Consider the following 22,213-nt stretch of genomic DNA (forward strand, 5'->3'; position numbering starts at 1 on the left):
CCGACAACAACCAACAACAACAACCAACAACAACAACCAACAACAACAACCAACAACAACAACCAACAACAACAACCAACAACACCCAACAACCGACAACAACACCCAACAACCGACAACAGCCAACACCAGCCAACAACAACCAACAACAACAACAACAACAACGACGACGACGACAACAACAACAACAGTGTCTGGTAATATAATGTGTGGCAGAGTTAATCTCATTTTAATGTCATCATTGTGAGCATAAATTTACGCAAGTATATAAGCATTTTCTCAAGCTGGGGAAATATATGCCCGCAGATACTGAACTTGATCAATTTGATGATATATGGACTATGCTGTGCACACACTGCAAACCAAAGTGTGTAGGGTAATATTTGATGATACGATGAAGATTATTATACCGCACGATGCACTATATCCTGCAATATGATTGAGGCACAAGCCTGATATATTTAACAAAAATGTATATTGTTGGAGCCGGCCCCACACGCCAAGATAGGAGGAATTAATGACAGAAGAACGGCGGGGAGTTTTGTATGAAAATGATGAAACATGTTCAATGTGGGGTCCTGTCCATTAAATGTCCTTTTGACCATAAGCAAGTGTGGCCATGCCATCATCCAGTATGTACCGCTTGCAGTCGAATGGAGACAATGCCACCTTGGTGGTTACCTCCTCATACACTGTGTGGCAATGTGATCGGAGACCCGTCATAGGCCTGGAAGACACACGATGACTGAGCAGTGCATCTACATAGTCCTTGTGGGTGATGGTATTTGCCAGGACTGCCTTTCGCACACCCTTGGCCCGTTTGGCCGATTCCTGTCCGATGTAGGAGTACATCTTCGATCTTAGACCTACAAACTCCACCATGGATTTCTCACCAAGCTCATCTTTGAATTTGCCAACCACTTTCTTATTGGCAGAAGTGTACTGAGGATGGTCAGTGGGAAAGTTGCTGGTGTCATACAGAGACAGATCCATCTCTGCATAAACATCACCGGTGGTGATGTGCACAATAACAGAGTCGGTGTCGGTGTACAACAGCCGGATTCTGCTACCATACTGCTCCTTCAGCACATCGTAGTAGAAGGAGTACATGTGTACCTTTGACAGGTCTAGTATCGACATACCCACATAGACCGGCTTGTTGAGCTTGATCTCAGTGTGCTGCTTTTCTATTCCAACAAGCCCGTTCGGGAAAATGTCATGCCGCACATATGTAGGCTTGCTCACTGCCCTCAGTACCTGCTCCTCACTTTCTTCTCGCAAGAGATCGATGCGTGTTCGATTACGAACATTCTCCATCGTCTTGCCAAAGACTGAGTTGTTCATCAGCTGCAGCATACAAACAGGCAAACATGACACATGAGAATCATATCATGCCATTCCTTCACATCAGCATATTTTCAATTAGCATACCCCACGTCACACTTGCCCCATACATGCGACAAAAAACAACAACAACATACGGGACTGCACACAACGGTTGCATTTACCTTGTAAAAGCTCTTCTCAAAGTCGGTTGTAGCCCTCGTGCGAAGTGCAGTGTTCAGATTGATGTAGGGGGCCATCCAGGCACTCTGCTGAAATCCCAACACCTTGTGAACAGCGGTCACCACCATGCCTAGACGCGAATACAGCTGCAGTGCACGGTAGTGTAACACATACTTGGACTTGGGTAGGAGACTGGGTGTCAACTTGACTCCATCTACGGCTGACACTTTGAGCTCCTCCACAAGTGCTTGTTGGTATGGTGATAGCTTATCTGAGAATGTTCTCATCACTTCCGGTGCGAGTGGATAATCATTGAAGTAGTGGTGCAGCGAAGAGGGTACCTCAAGATCACACTCCACAATGAACCCAGTGCTCGAATCTGCAGGGTGTGCCAGTATCTCGGACAGCTTCTTGTCACACCAGGCAAACTCAGATGTCGGCATACTCTGGCACATAGCCCAGCCATACAGGTTGTTGGCATCAAGGTATAGCAGGTATGATGTGGGCTCGGCCGGATTGTACTGATCCATCGTTGGGTTGTTGGCCTTGCCGTACCGCTGCGACGCCATTGAGATGCCCCCACGTAGACCGGCTTCGACAAACAGATGCATGTCTACATCCGTGAGCAGCTGCAGTTCAATCTGGGTGAACCGTAGTAGAGCATCCCATGCATATCCTACATAACACCATACAACACACCAGAACACAAACACGAAAGTCAATACACCATGCAAAAAGTATAAAAATACACCGACAAGAAAGCACAAGAATACTAACAGAGAACACCATCTAAAGGAGAGAATACATTGGACAACAACAAAGACTAATGAACATATACCTGGGAGAGTAAGGTAATGGGCTGGATCCAACCCATACGTCTTGTATGCCGTCTTGCGGAAATGCTCAAAGACATCTGCTAGAAGATAGACATCTGTTTGCAAATAGAGGTCATGATAGGCCTCCATTGTACTGCACTCAAATGTCTGCAAAACGAAAAACAAAACAAAAAGCAGCAATACACGCACACATGCACACATCCATACACACCAGCATCCACACATCCACAGATAGAGAGCAATGAGTACAAAAAATGAGTAGAGCACATCACAACAGCGTTCAAAGTCAAAAGTAGAGCACAGTACAAAAAGCATGGCATCAGGGACATCCTGAAGGTCAATACAGAAGGCACAAGCTGCTTACCTGCCATATGTTCTGAGCATGGGCATAGTCAGCATCACTGATACCTTCTCCAGTCAAACTAGACTCAAATGCTGATTTAGGTGGCAGCTGCGTCTCATCAAACCGAGCAAAGGAGTCCATGTACTCGTAGGGGTAGACACCCTTACGCAGGAGAAGGTCATGATGGGCCATTGTACGAGTAAGCTTGAAGGCATCTTCCGGGGTGTTGCTCACCAACGAGTCCAGAGAGGAGTTCAAGAAGGCCATGGAGTCGATGAAGCGGTACTGATGCCACTTGAATGAAATATATTTCTCCATGTTGTTGGCGATGACACTGATCTCACCAACCTTCTTAATCCGCTTACGCTGGTTAGAATCCTCGTACTCCACCTCTTCAACCTCGGTCATACCAATGTGGGCGATGAGGTGGTGAGCATCGTACCCTTTCAGGTTGTGAAACACAACCGGAATGATCTGGCGATGTGGGTAGATACTCAGCTGAATATTACACTGGTAGTGTGCAGCACCACGGTAGTCGCCTGTGCAGATATTCAGAAAGAGGGGAATACACAAACATAGTAAACATCTACAGTGAATGTGATACCACAGACAATACAATTCAATACACCGTGATAAAACCCATATGCAAACAGCTACAAAGACATGAACATGCACTATACACATCATACGCATATCTACACACAACTGCAAAACAACAAAAATAAACAAAAAATTATAATACTTACCAGTGAGATGATCATGATCGCGAACACGGTCTTCTCCAAGTACTTCGTCACATATCCAGCAGTGGACTGCGTTCTGAAACTCAAGCTCCAGTTCTGCCGTCATGCGGATTGGCTTGATATCAGCCAAATCCTCCTGGATACTGCCTTCTAACTCTTTGAGACTGTCGAAAAAGTTGTGAATGGCATTCTCACTGCAGTCGTCAAACTCGCCCCGGACTTCACCGTTGGATTGGATGGCAGCATATCTACAAGAGCATAAAAGAAGAAGGAAAGTAAGAATAAGTGATTTTTGAAAAAATGGAATCACACAAAATGCACATACTACAACACGAACACAATTAGGGGAGAACAAGACAAGAAGGAATAACAGCAAGCACTGTGCAGGCATGAGTACAGCAAACATTAGTCAAAAACAACACCAACAACAAAACATACCTGATGCTGCATGGCACGTGACGGGCTGTGCGTACAGTGCTGCTGCCATGCTGTTCCTCCATCGGCTCAATGATTGCCTCCGTATCAGCGTAAATGATATAGGGAGCCACCATCCTGTGCTTCAAATTTGTATATTTGAGGATGCTGTCCTTTGCTGTGGGCATGACGACTGGCACGGGCTTCATCACCTGACATCTCTCACTGTGATGCTGCAGGGAGTCTGCTGTTTTGTGTGCGGAGAGGCATCGAAGGCAGTAGTGTGTTGCCCGCTTGTTCTTATTCTCACATGCACGACTGAAGTTTTTTATCCATGTGAAGTGGTTGTCATGTAGAAGCAGGTTGATGGGAGTCTCCTGTCGCTCGCTGAGATAGAGTGGGTACAGATTCCCCTCGTAGCCAAACACATTGATTGCAAGACCATTCTGTAACTCCACTTTGGGTACATCACGGAGCGTTGCAGGGAACATTACACCATCGAACCGCAGCTCATCAACGTACTGGGTGTACCTGGACACACGCTGTGGGTTGTTGTCGATGGGATGCAGCGCTGACAACAACGCCCACATCAAACATCTGTCATCGTTGTTCTTTATGTTAATGATGGCCTTCTTTTTTTCTAATTTGGGTGGGATATCAGCTGCACCACCTACAGTACACCACAAAAATACAACGAAGGCTTTGCTCAGAGTTACACCACATCACAACTACACCCTCTCGACAATCACGAAAGACTGTACATCTGGCACAAAACATACATCTACAACTTTCCACAAGAAATTCGACAGGCTTCGAACAAACACTGCCGGATGAACAGAAACTCACCTCGAAGAGGAGTGTACTTTGCTGTCGACACATCCAGCTGCCTCACTCGAGAAACGGTCCAGTCAGATCCGTTCTGCATCCACTTATCAATAAGACCAGTGATCCTCGCCACCATCGTCTTGACTGCACTATCAATGTCCCCTTCGCTGAGGATCCGAGCCGGTCTACTTCTAAAAAACGGGAAGGCAGACGTACTACCCGTGGCCGACTCTCGTGTCATCTCCACCCTCAAAACTAAAACCACCTTGAACGGGTGAGACTGAAGCTCCTCGAGGAGAACCTGTCTGAGCTCGTCATGATTGCTGCTGAAAAAGACGAGAGGATCAGTGCCCGAACCTGGCAAAGAAAACTTTTTCAAAAAACCACGCACGGCGCTCGAGGTGGGCTGTCTCGACTGCCTAGATCGTTTTGCACTTGGCTCCGCCATCGTCACGTACGTCACCTCCAGCACTGCCTACAACATACTGAGGAAAAATCTCTTCCTACAGCGTTTAGGAGGTCGGCTATCACACTAGTATAATGACACGTGTACTAGTCCACCTTGTGTTGCACTGCGTCTTGTCCACACGCAGGGTCACTGAAGGCCGCACGCTTCGCCTGCGTATGCGCGCATGCGCAATATGTCATTCAGTGCACATCTACGATGTACGAATCAGGGAATAGTACGTATTTTACTACTCCCTGGTGCGAATGCACCGAACGTGCACAAGTGCACGGTCGCCACCTATGGCAAAAAGAACCTTAAGGATGACATTTATGGCATGCCAGGGATCAAAGGTCAAACTCTGGGGGTTCCGGGGCCAGACCAAGCACGCCCGACACAGTGTGCCTTATTTAACCCAAAGGTCAAAGGTCAAACCCTGGGGGAGTCCCGGGGCCAGGCCAAGCACGACCGACACAGTGTGCCTTATTTGGCCCAAAGGTCAAAGGTCAAAAAGTGGGCCAGAACCCGCCCCGCACTAACTACTCGCATCACTCAACAGAACTGAGTGCGTCGCTCAATCCACTTGCGCCACCATTCCTTCCTGATTCTGGACGACAAACTAATAAAACTCCCAATCTACCTGCCCAATTACCTTCATCCTTCTCAGTGCTCTCACTTAACTGCCGCTCCATAGTAAATAAGTTAGCTGAGCTTAGTCAAGTCTGTGAGCAGTATTCTCCAGACATAATCTGCCTATGTGAAACGTGGCTGACAGCTGCCATAGACGTCTCAATTCCAGGCTACATGTCATACCGCCTAGACCGACCACCCACGACCAGCTCTGATAACCTGCCAGCAAGAGGCTATGGCGGTGTTGCTACTCTTGTAACTGACAGATCGTTCATGTCCATCAAGCGCCGCTTCGACCTTGAGCGCTGTGGACTGGAGGCGGTTTGGCTCGAATTGCGGCCCGTGATCCTTCCCTCACTCCCCCTCATCATCTGCTCTGTTTACAGACCCCCTGGAGACTGCATCTCCCAAGTCCAGGCATTTTGTGACCTCCTAGAAGACTGTCTGTCCAATATTAGCCTCCCCAATTCGGCGATTGTACTTGCAGGAGACTTGAATGCTCGCCACTCTGACTGGTCTCCTAGTGACACCACGAATCGTGCTGGAAGGGAGGTCCGTAACCTCTTCTCTTGTTTTGGCCTTGAGCAAATGGTGACATTCCCCACACACTTTACCCCCCACGGCTCAACATCGTGTATTGACGTTGTACTCACGGATCATCCTCACCTACTACTCTCTGTTACATCTGTTGCTCCTCTTGGTGCATCTGACCACGCACAGATCCTCAGTCATTTCCTACTGCCTACTGATGCTGTTTACCGTGAGGAACCTGCTGCAAGCGGACATCCCGCTGCTGCACCCCGAAGCCACTTCAGCAATGTTCCTGCAAAGCCGGAATATGACTTTAAATCCGTGCCATCTTCCGTCTGGGATAGTGTGAATGCAGAGCTCTCTGATATTGAGTGGAGCTGGCACCTGCGTGCCAGCAACGTCAATGATGCGCTTTCGCACTTTTCTTCCATTCTCAACAGTGCCCTTGAGAAGCACCTCTTGCCAATCGGAAAGCAGCCGTATTCTCACCGCTGCCCACGGCCCAGTCAGCCACCCTGAGTTGATGCCCATCTCCGCACAGCAAACAAGTGGAAATATGATCTCTATAGCATTTTTAAGAAGTACCCAGCACAACAAAACAAACAAGCATACCAACAGCAGCGAAATATTATGAAAACCCTGACGCGGACAAAGTACAGAGCTTATATCCGCTCAGTGCAAACTACTTTGCAGGGTAGACACCGCCCATCGCTTCACCAGTTTGTGAGACAAGCAAGAATTCGAAACGCATCACGGGAAATTCCGTCACTCACAACAGGGACTCAGCAGGCGGCTGACCCTTTGGCCAAAGCTACGGCATTAAACACCCAGTTTGCCTCTGTGACTCGGCCAGATGACCCGTTGCTTTCTATTCCCCCTATTCTCACCCCCTCGGAGCCCTCAGCTTGTTTCACGTCCGTCATCACCACAACTGCCACTGTCCGGCGTCATCTGAAAAAGCTTCCGACGTGCAAGGCGTCTGGTCCTGACGGCATCCCCAACCGGGTCCTCAAGGCCCTGGCACCATCCATAGCATTCCCTTTGTGCCAATTTTCAACATGTCATTTACCACGGGCATATTCTCTTCCGCATGGAAAACAGCGAAAGGCATACCTGTATTCAAGAAAGGTTCCCGCCACGGACCTGCAAACTACCGCCCTATCTCTCGTCTTCCCTGCGTGTCCAAAGTATGTGAACGCATCTTTTATGACAACTTATACAGACATGTTTCGCCGTTTCCGAGTCCCGCACAATCTGGGTTTCGTAAAGGCGACTCCACCTCCCTTCAACTGACCCGCATCGTGCAGCAGGTGTGCCAGCATAGGGATAACAGAGCGCTTGCTGGCATTTGCTTCTTTGACTTGGCCAAGGCTTTTGATACCGTCTGGCATCGAGGACTTTTGGCAAAGCTCGAGCATGCATTCAGGGTACGCAAACAACCACTCTCCTGGCTGAAATCTTATCTCTCTGGGCGTTATCAGTACGTAACTGTGCTTGGCACATCCTCGGCTGCAGAGCCAGTATTGTCAGGCATTCCTCAAGGATCAATTCTTGATCCCCTACTATTTATAATTTACCTAAACGACTTACCTGCAGTCTTCCCTGGAACATCTCTGTTTGCTGACGACACGACCCTTCTCACCTCATCAGCTTCCCTCACTGGCCTGAAAAACAACTTGCGTGCTGGCATTCAGGAAGTTCTTTCCTGGATGTCGTCCTGGAGGTTGTCCCCAAATCTATCAAAAACAAAGATGATGCTCTTCCCGCCCCAGCTGGAGTTCACAACCCTCATCCATGCCAACTTTCCAAATCCAATTAACATAGTTTCTTCTCACAAACACCTTGGCATTGTGATTGACTCTGCACTTTCTTGGGTACCTCACATCGAATATATCTGTAAAAAATCAAGTAAATCCTTAGGAATTCTCTCCCCCCACTGCTCCTACATCCCACTGTCTTGCAAGCTTCTTTTTGATTTAGCCTACCTTCGCCCAATATTTGATTATGCAGATACGTCTTGGGTTGGGTTATCCTGTTTCGCTGCTGCAAAGCTTGAAATACATCACAAGAAAATCCTTAAAATTGTCCTCCGTCAACCCCGCATGCTCTCATCATCCGCCCTTTATAAAATCGCTCACACAACCCCGTTATCACATGGACGCAGTGCACACCTGGCTTCTCTTGTCCATTCTATTAACCTTGAGTTGTGCCCACCTCATCTCATGTGTTTTAATTGGTTCTCTTCTCTAAGAACTAGAAGCTCGCTCTTACTCCCTAAGTGTAACTCATCCACTCTTTTGCGATCCCCTCTCTTTATTGCTTATTCTGTTTGGCTCACTCTACCCACAGAAGTTAAGGACCTGACCTCACTCCGCCTGTTTAAGATCCGTGCCGCCCCTTATTTACTACGACATACATAGCTCATTATCCACATGTCCTTTGCGTCTCTGTGCTTTTCACTGTTTTTATTTGACATTATCTTTCTTTACGGAGTTGTTGTTGCTGTTCGTTTTGCTACTCTTTCTTTTTCCCTCCCCTTATTTCTATTTATCGCCGTGGTTGGCAATCACCCACTCTCGTAACATTGGCCGGTGTTTCCGCCGAGTTTTGAGATGTTGTAATAAATAATAATAATAATAATAAGTTCCCACTCAGCTCTTCATCCGCAGCAGCAGTGTTACCAACTGCCCGTATTTGTCTCTATTTTTACGGAAAAACGATGTTTTGTCCGCAGTACGGATTTCAATCGAATTATCCCGGAAAGGCGAAAAAATACGGTGTCTTCGAAAGGAAAATGCAGAAGACGCCCATCCACGTGCCATCGATCGATCCACCCAACATCGGATCGCAGAGTGCATGCAGCCTGCATGCAGTGCGCTGTACATGTGTACATGCCATGTGCATCATGCGCTGTATTGGGTCTTCAAGTAATGAGCCCACGTAAAATGCCCGTTTAGCATTGGTGAATATTCGCTTCTTCTGAATTTTATCAGCTCTGAGTTGCATCAACAGCTTCTCTGTAGATGGTTCCTCATCTTCGTTCCGTCCTGCAGAAGCGCCTGTCCTGTCGGCGGTGCTCGACTCGTTGGTCTCTCTCAGCACACCCTAAACCGGCGACTCCGTACTCCCGCCTCGCGTATCTTCTTGAAGCGTTTCCATTCCGTCTATCTCTAATTGCGATAAATCTACTTCATCAAAACCATCCTCTGCTACCATATGTTCACGCTCATGTGACAGTCACAACGACGGACGGCTTTTCTGGTAAACTAACTTCTTCTGTCCACAAGAACAACTCAAAGCAACAGGTCTCCCGCATGTGAAGACAACCTAGAAAGGGCGCCGACAGCGCCGTAATATCGCGCCAACGCGCATGAATTCAGTCCTCGGAGTGTCATACGACGCTCAGTAGGACAGAACTAGAAACTAAGCGCATTGTCATGTCCACATGTCATGCATGGTGACAGTGACTATAGTGATAGTGAATCTAAGCTATTGTGTATGTAATGCATGACCTGATCAATCAGTTCTGAACATCCATAGTGACAGCATCTGGTCATGTAGAACGCCACAGACAAGGTACGAACGTCAACAATGAAATGGAAATGGTCATCAAACGAGAGAGCTTGGCATAAACACCATTATCACATGTCACGTGAGTGTTTCCTTGGATTGGGCCAATCACTGGTCTGCATGAGCGGGCAATAAATCAGTCCAACGCCCGCGTCCAAAGCCCGTCGTCAGTGACAACCCTACCTGAGACTGTACGCGTGAAATCTACGGGATGTGAACATGATGGGCAATGGTGACTCATGTACGGCGCAGTGTGACATGTGAACGCGTGGTCGAAAGTGGCGATCTCAGCTTTCCTGGCGTGACTACGACGACTCTGTAGAATGTACGACTCTACGACGAATCGCAGTGTAGCATTGAGACGAAGATGGAATTCTTTTTGGAGATGGACATCCCGGCAATGGACGTGGCCTCGGACGTCTGCTGTGTGGTGCTTGCAGGGATCATTTGTTCAGTCATGTTGGCAGCCTGACCGTCGGTAAGCTTTTGGATAAGATTCAGTTCTGCTCGAAGTGGTACTGTGATCACAAACAATTATTTGAAAGAACACAAATAATTCAACTCGGCGTCGTGCGTTTTCAGATCCTCGCAAAGTCACTGCCTGTGTGTGGTCTTCATGTGCCGAGCAAAACTCTTACCAGGCTCATCTGTCCTCTGCCTTCACCTTTGCTTGAACAACAAACACAACAATTCAGGAATGTTTTGCAATGAAAAATACAGCTATCTGGAGCTGAAAAAAGAAGATGAAAAATTGTCCTCAGAATTACACACCAGGGAGTCGTCAAATACTTGCACTTGTTGCAGTACTGTATCTGACAACTTCCTGATACACATGTAAACATGAAGAAACTCTTTGTGGTAGCACTCTTAATTTTTCAACTGAAATTTTGGTTCTGCTGTATTTATTGTCATTGCCATGTCTATTGCTATGACGATGCGGTGCCGGCACTTTTTTTCTGTCTCCGTCTTTCAGTACTGTATACTTTCTGATGGCCTGTGGCAGACTTTTTGTTAGGGTGTAGGAGAAATATCTTCATTTTTCCTGTTTTGATAATGATAGCACATCAATATACATTGTGGTCATAATGTGTTGGCATTTGGGCTAATTTCAACAGCAGCCCAATGGTCTGCTCTGTGGGCCATGTGATAAATTTGTTATCGCATGGTTGCTGCGGGCCTTATGGCATATTATTGCCCCTCGAGGTTAGCCCTCGGGCCTACGGCCCTTGGGCTAACCTCTCGGGGCAATAATATGCCATAAGGCCCTTGCAACCATGCGATAACATATACTTATTAGCATTAATCCCACGCCTCCGTTGCTCCTTACCTCTGCAGCTCGTAACAATAGGTCTGGCACATCGAAAAGCTAAACTACTTGGAGCTCTTAGTTCAAGCTACATTTTCAGAGTCATGAAGTTTCAAAGAACCCAGCTGCTCTTCAACATTGGCATCACTAGCAATACCCATTATCAGACAGCAATGTTACTAGAGCAAAGGCGCTGGCGTGAACAGAAAGCTTTTCATGGAGCAACGTTTCTTTCTCAGCAAGAACAAATACTAGTAAAATTTAAACACAGGAACAAACAAGGGGCAACACCAGGGATATGTCTATACCCGCGTACCTGGCCGTGTGTGTAACCCCTGGCAAGGCTGATCCCAAAGATTCCAGTACAAAGGCCACGGTTCTGCTGCAGAAGACCAGGTTCGACGTTTCTGGACGGCCATTCACCGACGGTGGGCTACACGATGCTGGAGGAACTAGATTCCAGTGAAAACCCAAGATTCCTTTTCTCCTGGACGCTCCGACGTGTTGTGATATCTGCCAGGTGCGCAGTAACTAGTATTTTCATCGCTACAGCGAGGACGACGCCGATGGGCAAACTCTCGCTCACAGCCATCACCAGCCTCTCAAACCCATCACTTGGCATCCCCCAGAGGTACAGGAGAAAGCCAAAACAGCTCACAACAAACAAAAGCTAAGGACGATGGAAAGAGAGCATGTCAAAAAGAAGACGAACAGTATGAAGTTCAAATGGTTTTGAACACTCGTACCACCAACTATACCACTTTCAATAAATCGTGACGCCATTTTGTTTTAACTTGAATATCGCGGATTGGACCCCACTCGCATTTTCCGTAATAAAAGTGAAATCCATCATGAACCTTTAACCCACACTATTCATTTAGTAATAGGTTTTTCATTTGACCAGACGAGATGACACGACGCTTGCAGACAACAGCACGAACAGTTCACCAGCCACACTCCACGAAAGCAAGTAGTATTTCTCCTGACAAGTATTGTTTCGTTGTAGTCGTGAGTCAGTCAAGTGTCAAGTAAAGTCGGCGGAATAGCGCGAGCTCCGGTGTGGGGAGCAAACCCTTTCTTACAAAGTATTGTTTCGTTCCATGAAGACGTGACATATAAACTAGCGCAACTTATTCCTGTGTACCTCTCCTTCTCATTGGGATCGATTTAGCACTTGTGATAGTTATGTCTGGTAGGGTTCATGGCACCTCCATTCTGCACTATTCCTTTTTTGTGGATTTGTCACATATGTGAGTTAGTTGAGTGTTTACACCGTGCGCCGGTATCTTCCTATAAAACAGCATTATTAAGCTTTACCCCTTCATTCAACAACTGCTTCTCCTCTGATGAGTTCCTCATCATCTTTATGGAACGAAACCAGACTTGTCAGGAGTAATACTACTTGCTTTCGTTGAGTGTGGCTGGTGAACTGTTCATGCTGTTGTCTGCAGGCGTCGTCTGATCTCGTCGGGTCAAATGAAAAACCTATTACTACTATTTGACGGACATATAGAAGATGGCAACAAAAATTACTATTTATTTATCTCGGTTATTGTGTTGTTTAGGAACACATGAAGTCTTTGTGAGACGTGATGAAGCAAAGTAAAAATATTTCAAAAATCATACCCCAGGGGTCGGTTTGGACCCTTATGCAATGCAGGTGCCATGTGCTGTGTGCCATGTCAGTATTACCGTAAAGTACCGCCAGAGCGCCCCGTCTCGCGAGAGCGCCCCACCTTGATTTTACAGCCAAGGGAAGAAAATCGTATGGCAGAATGCTACTAAGTTTGTACGATGTGAGAACCTTCGTGTACTAAGGTCACACTTGGTATGCTTTTATGTGGCGCTCGAAGGAAAACTGGGGACGGATTGACTGCACAATGTGCAATGTTTGTACAAGGTCCGTGTCGTATGACCTACAGACAGGAAGCCACCTCCACAAGGCGGCCACGAAAGGACGAGATAGTAGGGCGCTCTGGCGGTACTTTACGGTACAGGTGCTATTGACTATGCATAATGTTAGCAATGAGAGGTATACCGAAAGGGATTAGATTCGAACGTGTGGAGCATGTGTGCAGTGTGAGCATGTGTGCAGTGTGAGCATGTGTGCAGTGTAAAGTATGATTATGTGTAAAGTGTAAAGTAGGAGGTGTTTAAAGCATTCCTCTCACACTCACCAACTCAAACCTGTGATAATATTTCCCCAATCACTTTAGTTTGATGGTATGCATGTTGGCTTGCCCGTACAAGTGGTGTTTTCCTATTATGATAAAATGATGATGCTAATAATGCACTTATTTGCTTGATACAATACCGTTTCAGATTGTTTATGATGCTAGCAATGTGGTAGAGCATTCAACTACACTAGCTAGTATCACTTCCAACAATGACTTATCAGATGACGACATTGACTTCACTTCATCCACAATCTTTCAACTTGTGACAGCAATCAAGAACGATAGTGATATTGGTCAAGCCGTCAGTCAGCAGGTAAGATATTCGTTTAGTCAAAATTAAAAAGGCGGTGTTTGAAAACAAATTCCATACCACAATCGGCCAGGCAAATCCAACCGTATTGCCTTCTCACGTGGCATGCTGAGAAAGCATCAATCTTGACGAATTACAGATCACTTCGACTTCAAACTAGTTATACGTCATATATTTTAGGAATGGACAAAGTATAGGGACTCTTCAACCTATATTCATTATTGTCACGTCTTCCAATTGAAATGTAAATCCACCTTCCATACTACCTTCCTCTCAATTACCTGGATGCCCCACTGAGCTGTAAATGCCACCCAGATCCTGAACAGGTGCACGGACCTGTGTACTTTATACTTGCATGCTGCATGGGGAACGAAATATCAGGTGGCATATTACCTCGATCAGTGAAATGAGTGCAGACGTGCATGAGCAATGCAGGCGTTGTACATTTAACTAGAGGCCAAAAGACAGACAGGACCTGGATAAGTATAAGGAACATGACGAAAAGAAATGTTGAGAGTCTGTGCATGTGAATATAGCGTTAACAATGGCTAAATGCATTAACCCCACGTCGACAACCTGAGGCGTAGGTGAGTGCCTTTCGCAACCCCTGGATCCGCTTTTAGGCGGTTGGCGGTTTCTGTGGTCTGAGGAGCAGTTTCAGCTGCATTCCTACAACATCCCGCATTGCAACGAGTCCCGTCAGTGCAAAATGCGGTAGTCAATGGACATTTGAATTCCCCTGACGAAATATGGTAATACAACTTCTTTCAGGTCTCCTTTCCAAGTTAAACTTGTCAGGCAGAATCACTTTTAAAACAAATTCCACTGGAAACACCTCTGGCTGCTCAGTGGCATTGTCTAACCGCCAAAGATTTCAAACGCACAGCTTTATGAGCAACACGGAGCCCCTGTCTGACATCAGGAGCCCCGATTCCCGTCGGCCACGCCATCCTTGCGGCAGGAGCACGAGCAGGAGCAAGAGCAGGACCTGGAGAGTGTTGCAGCAGCTTCTCCGACTCCCCAGATCTCGGACCGGAGTAGGAATGACGATTTGCGCCAGTTTGTGCGGCAGGAAGTACACTCCACCGTCACCGTTGCCTTGTCGGAGGCGATCGTTCCAATGCTGGCCACCATCACTGCCCCTGGATCTGGAACTCAACCTTCAGCGGAGTCTTCCAACGCTGGTAATCTCTCCGTTCCCCAGACTATACGATAGAAAATATTGAAGGGTGACTCTGTAGATTTCACCCAGCTACTGCCCGATACTATCGCCACCTCATATTCTGCCCCACGCCAGCTTCAGCTGCAGTTAAGAAGTGGCGGCCAGTCTCTCAAAAACAGCAGTCAGTCTAACACCAGAAAAGTTAGTTATTGCATGTGGCACAAAAACAAAGATACTGCGGCTGACTGTACTTGTCCCATAGTGACGTGACGGGGAATGAACTGTGGAGCGAACTGGCCGACGCGGCAGACCCAGACGCCCCTGAAGCAATCACTGTCCTGCCAGCCCGTCGCACACAGCCACACCACGCTGCCATGCCCGTTGAACACGTACACTGATGTTGCCTGCGCCTTCTGGCAGGATCTGCCGCCATTAACCAGCCACTTAGCACAACAAGAGGCCCATGGCCATCACCCCTCTCTCATTCAATATTGGCATTGCTTGCAACGAGATGATGATGCAATGATAATAATAATAATAATTTTAGGAAATTAGAGGCCACATGCCACGTACTGCTCTTTTCTCTCCGAAACTCAAAAACTTGCAAGCCTGATATGAAAGAAAGAAAAAATCATCAGTCACACCACCGGGACTCGAACCAGGGACCTTGCTATTCGCGAACAATGCTCTAACCAACTGAGCTACAGTATGACTCTTATCCACATTGATGGTAAATCTATCCTTCTTCGATCAATCCACATCTGGCTTGCATCATACTGGCAAATCACATCAAGAGGGCCCTCGACCACTCGCTTGATATCATGGGGAGCGCATCAAACTATGTCCACTGGGAGCAAAAACAAATTGCAATTTCAAATTTGGACTTCACGGAGAATTTCAAAGTTTTAGGAAAATAGAGGCCGCATGCCACGTACTGCTCTTGATCGGTGTGAGTTGCCAGTATTATGCAAGCCAGATGTGAAATGATCGTGAGTTGTACAGTGATGATGTTTTCTCAATATTGTCACGTGGTAGATGTGCGTTGCATTTGGCTGTGTTAGAAGCCTTGTATATCCGTAAGTTAGATCCTGAACTTTGCGTGCAGAAAGAAAATGTGGTGTCGCTACAATTGTTTGGTGTTACTCCTCGTCGAGGTGTTAACAATGTAACACTATCAGGGCTGCCACTTGCTCCGATTTTTCGGAAATCGTCCGATTTTTGATCGCCTGTCCGACAAACTGACCGATTTTGTTCCCAAAGAGGGACAACCGAATTTTTGAGCGCTTTTTAGTCCAGTTGGCCGGCATTTGTACACGTAGATCTACGTACATGTAGCTGTAAAATGCTTGCATGCACTTGGAGTATGTACGGTGTACAGGACGAGCTGTAGCAACGGCGGTTGCTACAGGCGCTAGGCAGCTTTGCAACTGCAGTACATGGTACATGCGGCCTGGTTGACTGTACAGTGTACACACTGTACAGACAGACCACATGTACAGTTGCGCTCGGTGAAATCTGGCCCGAAATGCAAAGCCGGCGCCGCGAAGCCAGCTCCCATTACATCACTGGCGATTTGTGTGTATGAACTCAACTGTACGCACTTCGTGTAAAAGTTCGGAGTGCACGTGTACGTGTTGCATGCTAAAAACAGTTCAAAATTTCTTTCATTCACTTCACTCAAGCACAGCAGGATCTTCTCGATAGCGGAGTACCCAACAAGGCAACATCCTGTTTCAACCTCCCTGCTCGCGGGACATGAATCCAATCGAGAATGTGTGGGCTCTTCTGAAGAAGAGAATAATTCCACATCGCTGCGAGAATGCCGACCAGCTGGTGTAGGTACTGCACCTGGAGTGGGACTCGTTGGGTCCTGACACGGTTTCCCCATACGTGGAGTCAATGTCACGTCGTGTTGAAGCCCTAATCGAAGCTGACGGTGGCCACACAAAATATTGAAGCCCTGCTGTTCTGTGTATGAAATAAACTGCTTCGAAACGATCTCCACCTTCTTTACTTCTGCTGAACTGAAATGAATGTTACACTTGTCTTTGTTTGGCGCATTTTTTTTACACTTTGGTGTGCATGCGTATGAGTACAGCACATGCACAGTTCATACGGCACACGCGCACACTAGCACTTGTACAACTTTGAGGGCGTCAAGGGCCGCATCAGTACTGGGCGCCAGTTATGCACTTCGGGCCGGATTTCACCGAGCGCAACTGTGTGTAGTATGCACGGCCAGTCACTGTGACTATGTTATTGTCATTATTATTCTTTTCCTTCGAGTTTTGGGTCGTGCTGAACTTGATAATTTCCCACCTTGTCACGAGTGTTGTTATCTCATTATCTTTGCTCTATATAAGTTTTAGTCTTTCCAACTTGAGCCATTCCCTGTATAATTCTTGACGAGAAGGGACCGAAAACGTTCAGATACTTTTGACAAGTGCCTTATTGTGACTGGATGTGTGTTTGCGTGGATACTTGCGACCCATAACTTACCTTCGTTTTAAATTAGTATACGCCTCCGATCTCTTTTAAAAATTATTATTATTTTTCTAATTTTCTTTCACCGCCCACGGCCGCACAAAGTCCTTGGCTACAACAAAAAATTAAAGTCTCTCCAAATCTCTCAAAACCAAACTTCAAACTCCTTTCCAGAGAGACTTTAATTTTTTGTTGTAGCCAAGGACTTTGTGCGGCCGTGGGCGGTGAAAGAAAATAAGAAATCATGACAAGGCTACAGAGGAGTTACGCCATCCTTATTATTATTTTTATTAATTTTAAAAACGAAGGTAAGTTTTGGGTCGCAAGTATCCACGCAAAGATACATCCAGTCACAATAAGGCACTTCTCAAAAGTATCCGAACGTTTTCTGTCCCTTCTCATCAAGGATTATACAGGGAATGGCTCAAGTCAGAAAAACTAAAACTTGTATAGCGTAAACATAATGAGATAACAACACTCGTGACAAGGTGGAAAATGGTCAAGTTCAGCACAACACAAAACTCAAAACCTGCTTCAGATACTTTTTACAAGTGCCTTACTGTGACTGGATGTGTGTTTGCCTGGATGGTTGCGACCCAAAACTTACCTTCGTTTTTAAAGTATCATCCGCCTCCGACCTCTTTTAAAAATTATTATTATTATTATTATTTGAAACTCGGATGTTGAGCCATAAATAAATGTAGAAGAGAAAAGGACATATGGATACGAGTTAAGAGTAACTCTCCATCACTGTAACTGGATACTATATGCAGTCAGAAAGTGCAATAACTAGGCACAAAACTGACAGAGTACTGAGACATTCGACGTCCTGACACCTAGCTTCAACACATCTCCGTAGCGCTAACCGACAGCCTTCCAACTTAGAAGGTTCAAGGTTATGGAAATACCAAAGAGGGGAAGGCAAGCGCAGCGAAAACGAGCAAAAGCTACAGTCCCAACGGAACAAAGAATGTCGATTGTTACTGGTGGATGACGAGACCAGTACGATATTTGACAAAGCGGTCTAAGGACAATTCGAAGCAGCAGTGTAAGGACGTCGAATGTCTCAGTACTCTGTCAGTTTTGTGCCTAGTTATTGCACTTTCTGACTGCATATAGTATTATGTTAAAGTGATGCAGAGTTAACTCTTAACTCGTATCCATATGTCCTTTTCTCTTCTACATTATTATTATTATTATTATTTTCACTAGTTTGAGGGAAAGAGACAAACGGGAAAAGTCTGAAGAAAATTGACGGTCACCACAAGGACTCGAACCAGGGAACCTCGCTTGTAGCTAGCGATGCTCTAACCAATGTAGTCGTCATCCCAGCATAGACTATTCAACATTTTCTTCAGACTTCGTAACGCACACTTCCTGTGAATCCACATAGGCGGGTGGGACGCAGCCCTCACTGTACCCACACACTTCACGTACACTCTAGCACGCGGGGAGTCCCAAGTCATAAAATCTTCACTAGTTTGAGGGAAAGAGACAAATGGGAAAAGTCTGAAGAAAAAATTGACTGTCACCACCAAGACTCGAACCAGGGACCCTCGCTTGTAGCCAGCGATGCTCTTACCACTGAGCTATGGTGTAGTCGTCATCCCAGCATAGACTGTTCAACATTTTCTTCAGACTTCGTAACGCACACTTCCTGTGAATCCACACAGGCGGGTGGGACGCAGCCCTCACTGTACCCCCACACTTCACGTACACTCTAGCACGCGGGGAGCCTCAAGTCATAAAATCTTCACTAGTTTGAGGGAAAGAGACAAACGGGAAAAGTCTGAAGAAAAATTGACTGTCACCACCAGGACTCGAACCAGGGACCCTCGCTTGTAGCTAGCGATGCTCTAACCACTGAGCTATGGTGTAGTCGTCATCCCAGCATAGACTGTTCAACATTTTCTTCAGACTTCGTAACTCACACTTCCTGTGAATTCACACAGGTGGGTGGGACGCAGCCCTCACTGTACCCACAAACTTCACATACACTCTAGCACGCGGGCAGCCCCAAGTCATTATTATTATTATTAGAAGTAGTAGTATTAAGCACTGCGGCGTTCAAGTCGGTGGATCCTATTAGGTCCACCGACAGGTTCACTCATGCAGATAGATTAAAGTAAGGGGATAATGATTTCATGATATTGAGCTACGTGATAAAGAATAGGTTCCAAATATATACACACGGTGTGACAAGGGTAAAGACTGCACGCAAGGCGGTGACTAAATAGTCCTGCACGTGGAAAAAGCACTGAATAGTGCTGTGCATGTAATAATTCCGTTTGTTCCTGTAATAGTTAATCTTCTGACTGTAGATGGTATGAGAATGTAGTTACGGGCAGAACCACATTGAAGCACGCATAGGCCTTGCACTACAGGGCACTGCACAACTCCTTCCAGCTGCCGCGGTCCTGCGTAATCTGGTGCAGGCGATGTAGGTAGTGCAAGTTATGGAGTTGACCATTGCCGGATATCTTCAGATCAGCTGAGAGAAACGACTGGATAGTGTTGCGGGGTCGGCCCTCCATTTCTTGGCATCCTTGTCTTTGAAGTAGTACTCTATTGCCATTCTTGCTGGACACTCATCTGGCAAACGACGAATGTGGCCCAACAAACGCCACCTCGCCCTCTTCACATCACGGCTCAGAGGCTCTACGCCGGAACGCTGGAGAAGGGCCACATTGGAGATTTTCTGCGGCCATTTTACTTGGATCAGCGATCTGAGCTGCTGCCGATGAAACGCATCCAGCTGATCCAGTGCGGACTTGGTCAGTGCCCAAGTGCAAGAGTGATACAGGAGAATAGGAAGTACAAGCGCCTTGTACAATCTCATTCTCCGCTTCTCGCTGATGATGGATCCTCTCTTCCAGAGTGACCAAAAGGATGCAAATGCTACTGCTACCAGTTGCTTCCTGCGGGCGACGTCCTCACAGTCCCCCAGTAGCGAACGAAGTTTCCGTGTCATACGCCATTCCTCCTCAATGTGATCTGCTCTTCTGAAGAGAGTCGTGCGTTCTGTTTTGTCCGGATTCATGCGTAGGCTCCACTGTTGCAGTACGTGTGCAGTACCTGTCAAGCAACTGGCTCAAGGTCCCTAAGCCAGGCTTGAGATACAAGGGCGGGTGTAACAAGCGGCGCAGAATGGTTTGACATGTCAGCAAGAGGCGGTCGCAAATCAATAGCTTCAGCCATGGAACAGGAATCTTTCAAGGTGGGCCTATAATATGTGGTAAGAAGTTGAACATTTCGATGCCCAGAAACGGAACAAATTCACCTATCATCTTCTCCGCATTTCTACATCAAGTACATGTTCGTATTAGATGTTGCCCTGGCACAGCGATTCATGTACGGCATGGACAAATTTGCATCTGCAGACAACGCTTCATGATACTTCATCATTTATATTGTGCGAGAGAGGCATTTTCATAAACCAGCAGTTGGCAGAATCGGTCATCTCACGTGATAGCGCTCGCTGGAACAAGCAGTTTTCGCCTGGATGTAGCCTTCGCCGATAGCGCTTGATTGCCCGACAGCTGAAACTCATCACGAAGTACGTCAGCTTGCGCACTTCCGTTGTTCCCAGTACGTCGAAGATGTATTCTCTTAGAAGAAACCAGTCATTTTCGGATAGAGGTTGCTGGTGTTGAACTGCAGGCTCGAGATGCGCAATTCTAAGTTTAAGAAGGAATGTTGTGCGGAGAGACCACAACTTCAATTGTTGGCCGCTCCGAGCTTAACCAACGCAAAGCTTTCTGGCTGCTGTGTGGTAACTATACATGATCTTCTTCCGATTATTTGTTTGTAACCAGTGGCGGCACTCTGAGTCACCGCCTCAGACGAGAGCTCTTTCACTACGTTGTCCACCTCCGGAGACCCACAGACAAACGGGTTGGCTTGTACCGTAATATGGTGCATCAACACTTGTAATTCAAAAAAGGCATCGTAGATGTTACCGAGAGTACAGATCAAGCACAAAATGAGGATTGAGGGTGGCTCACACCGTGCGCCACCGGTCCGCGATGCGCGAAAAGCACTGCGAAAGTTTGTTTCGCGTTTCCTCCAACTTTCGCGTTCAAAGCTGTGAAAGTTCGCTCTGGAAAACCTCCCTGTTATCTTGTATAAGGATAAACAATGTCCTGGGCGGAGTGTTGAAAGCACGCAAACTCGATGGTCTCAGAATTCTCACCTTTTTACCGATTCTCTTAAATCTACGCCTTACCTCTAAGATTTCTCACATATCGTGGCCGGAGAGGTACCAATAAAGTTGAAGAAAGCAGAGCACAGCAGGTAACTGGTGTTACTTTAGTAACTTCTCAAACAAGCGCGAGTGCACGCGAAATTTTCTTGGAGCGAAAAACATGCAAAGCACAATTTTAGCGCCAAGGTTCGGAATTAGGTTTCGAAACCCGGAACGCAAAAATCATTGTGAACGTTTGTTCTGCGAAACCTATCTAGTAATACAATTATTGTGTTGCAAACCCAACACTTGTGCACACCTGATGTTAATACTTGAGATCAAAGCGCTTAGTCAGCCGATTTCGGCATTCTCAGTTCAGGCCACAAGATGCTGCTCTTCCATATTCGGACTCCATAAAAGAGCATATCTGATAATACCAAAGTATGTGTGCAAGTCGAAGTCTCCGATTTCGTTCACAATTTGCAGGTAGGTTCCCTTTAGGGTGAAGATGGATTGTGCAAACCCCTTGAAAACGTTATGGAAAGGAAAAGAATGAAGGATTATCCTTATTATCCTCTCCATTTTTAAAAATGTAATTCACCAATAAAATAAGGCTTGGAATTACATGAATATCAACGGACTTGCCCCTTCTGTTCTTGTCTTGCCCCGCTCTAATACAATGTTATGGTTCATGAATCCCCCTGTCCACACTCCTCCGTTTTTCTTTTCCTCCACTTGCATCTTCCTT

The 22,213-nt window shown here is 46.5% G+C and overlaps 2 protein-coding genes across 2 annotated transcripts; both read right to left on the reverse strand.

Annotated features, from left to right (window-relative positions):
- Positions 1–217: 217 nt before the first annotated feature.
- LOC135810627 (uncharacterized) lies at positions 218–4,908 on the reverse strand. Its single transcript, XM_065324120.1, has 7 exons — positions 4,689–4,908; positions 3,867–4,512; positions 3,432–3,676; positions 2,707–3,224; positions 2,345–2,489; positions 1,509–2,182; positions 218–1,347 (listed from the first exon to the last, which is right to left on the reverse strand). The coding sequence occupies exons 1-7, from the start codon at positions 4,906–4,908 to the stop codon at positions 586–588; spliced, it is 3,210 nt and encodes a 1,069-aa protein (XP_065180192.1). The 3' UTR covers positions 218–585.
- A 14,856-nt stretch (positions 4,909–19,764) lies between these two features.
- On the reverse strand, positions 19,765–20,322 carry LOC135810628 (uncharacterized). Its single transcript, XM_065324121.1, has one exon. It carries the CDS (start codon positions 20,320–20,322, stop codon positions 19,765–19,767), a length of 558 nt encoding a protein of 185 aa, XP_065180193.1.
- Between the last annotated feature and the right edge of the window lie 1,891 nt (positions 20,323–22,213).

This window comes from Sycon ciliatum, chromosome 2, assembly GCF_964019385.1.
Source record: "Sycon ciliatum chromosome 2, ocSycCili1.1, whole genome shotgun sequence".
Taxonomy (NCBI): domain Eukaryota; kingdom Metazoa; phylum Porifera; class Calcarea; order Leucosolenida; family Sycettidae; genus Sycon; species Sycon ciliatum.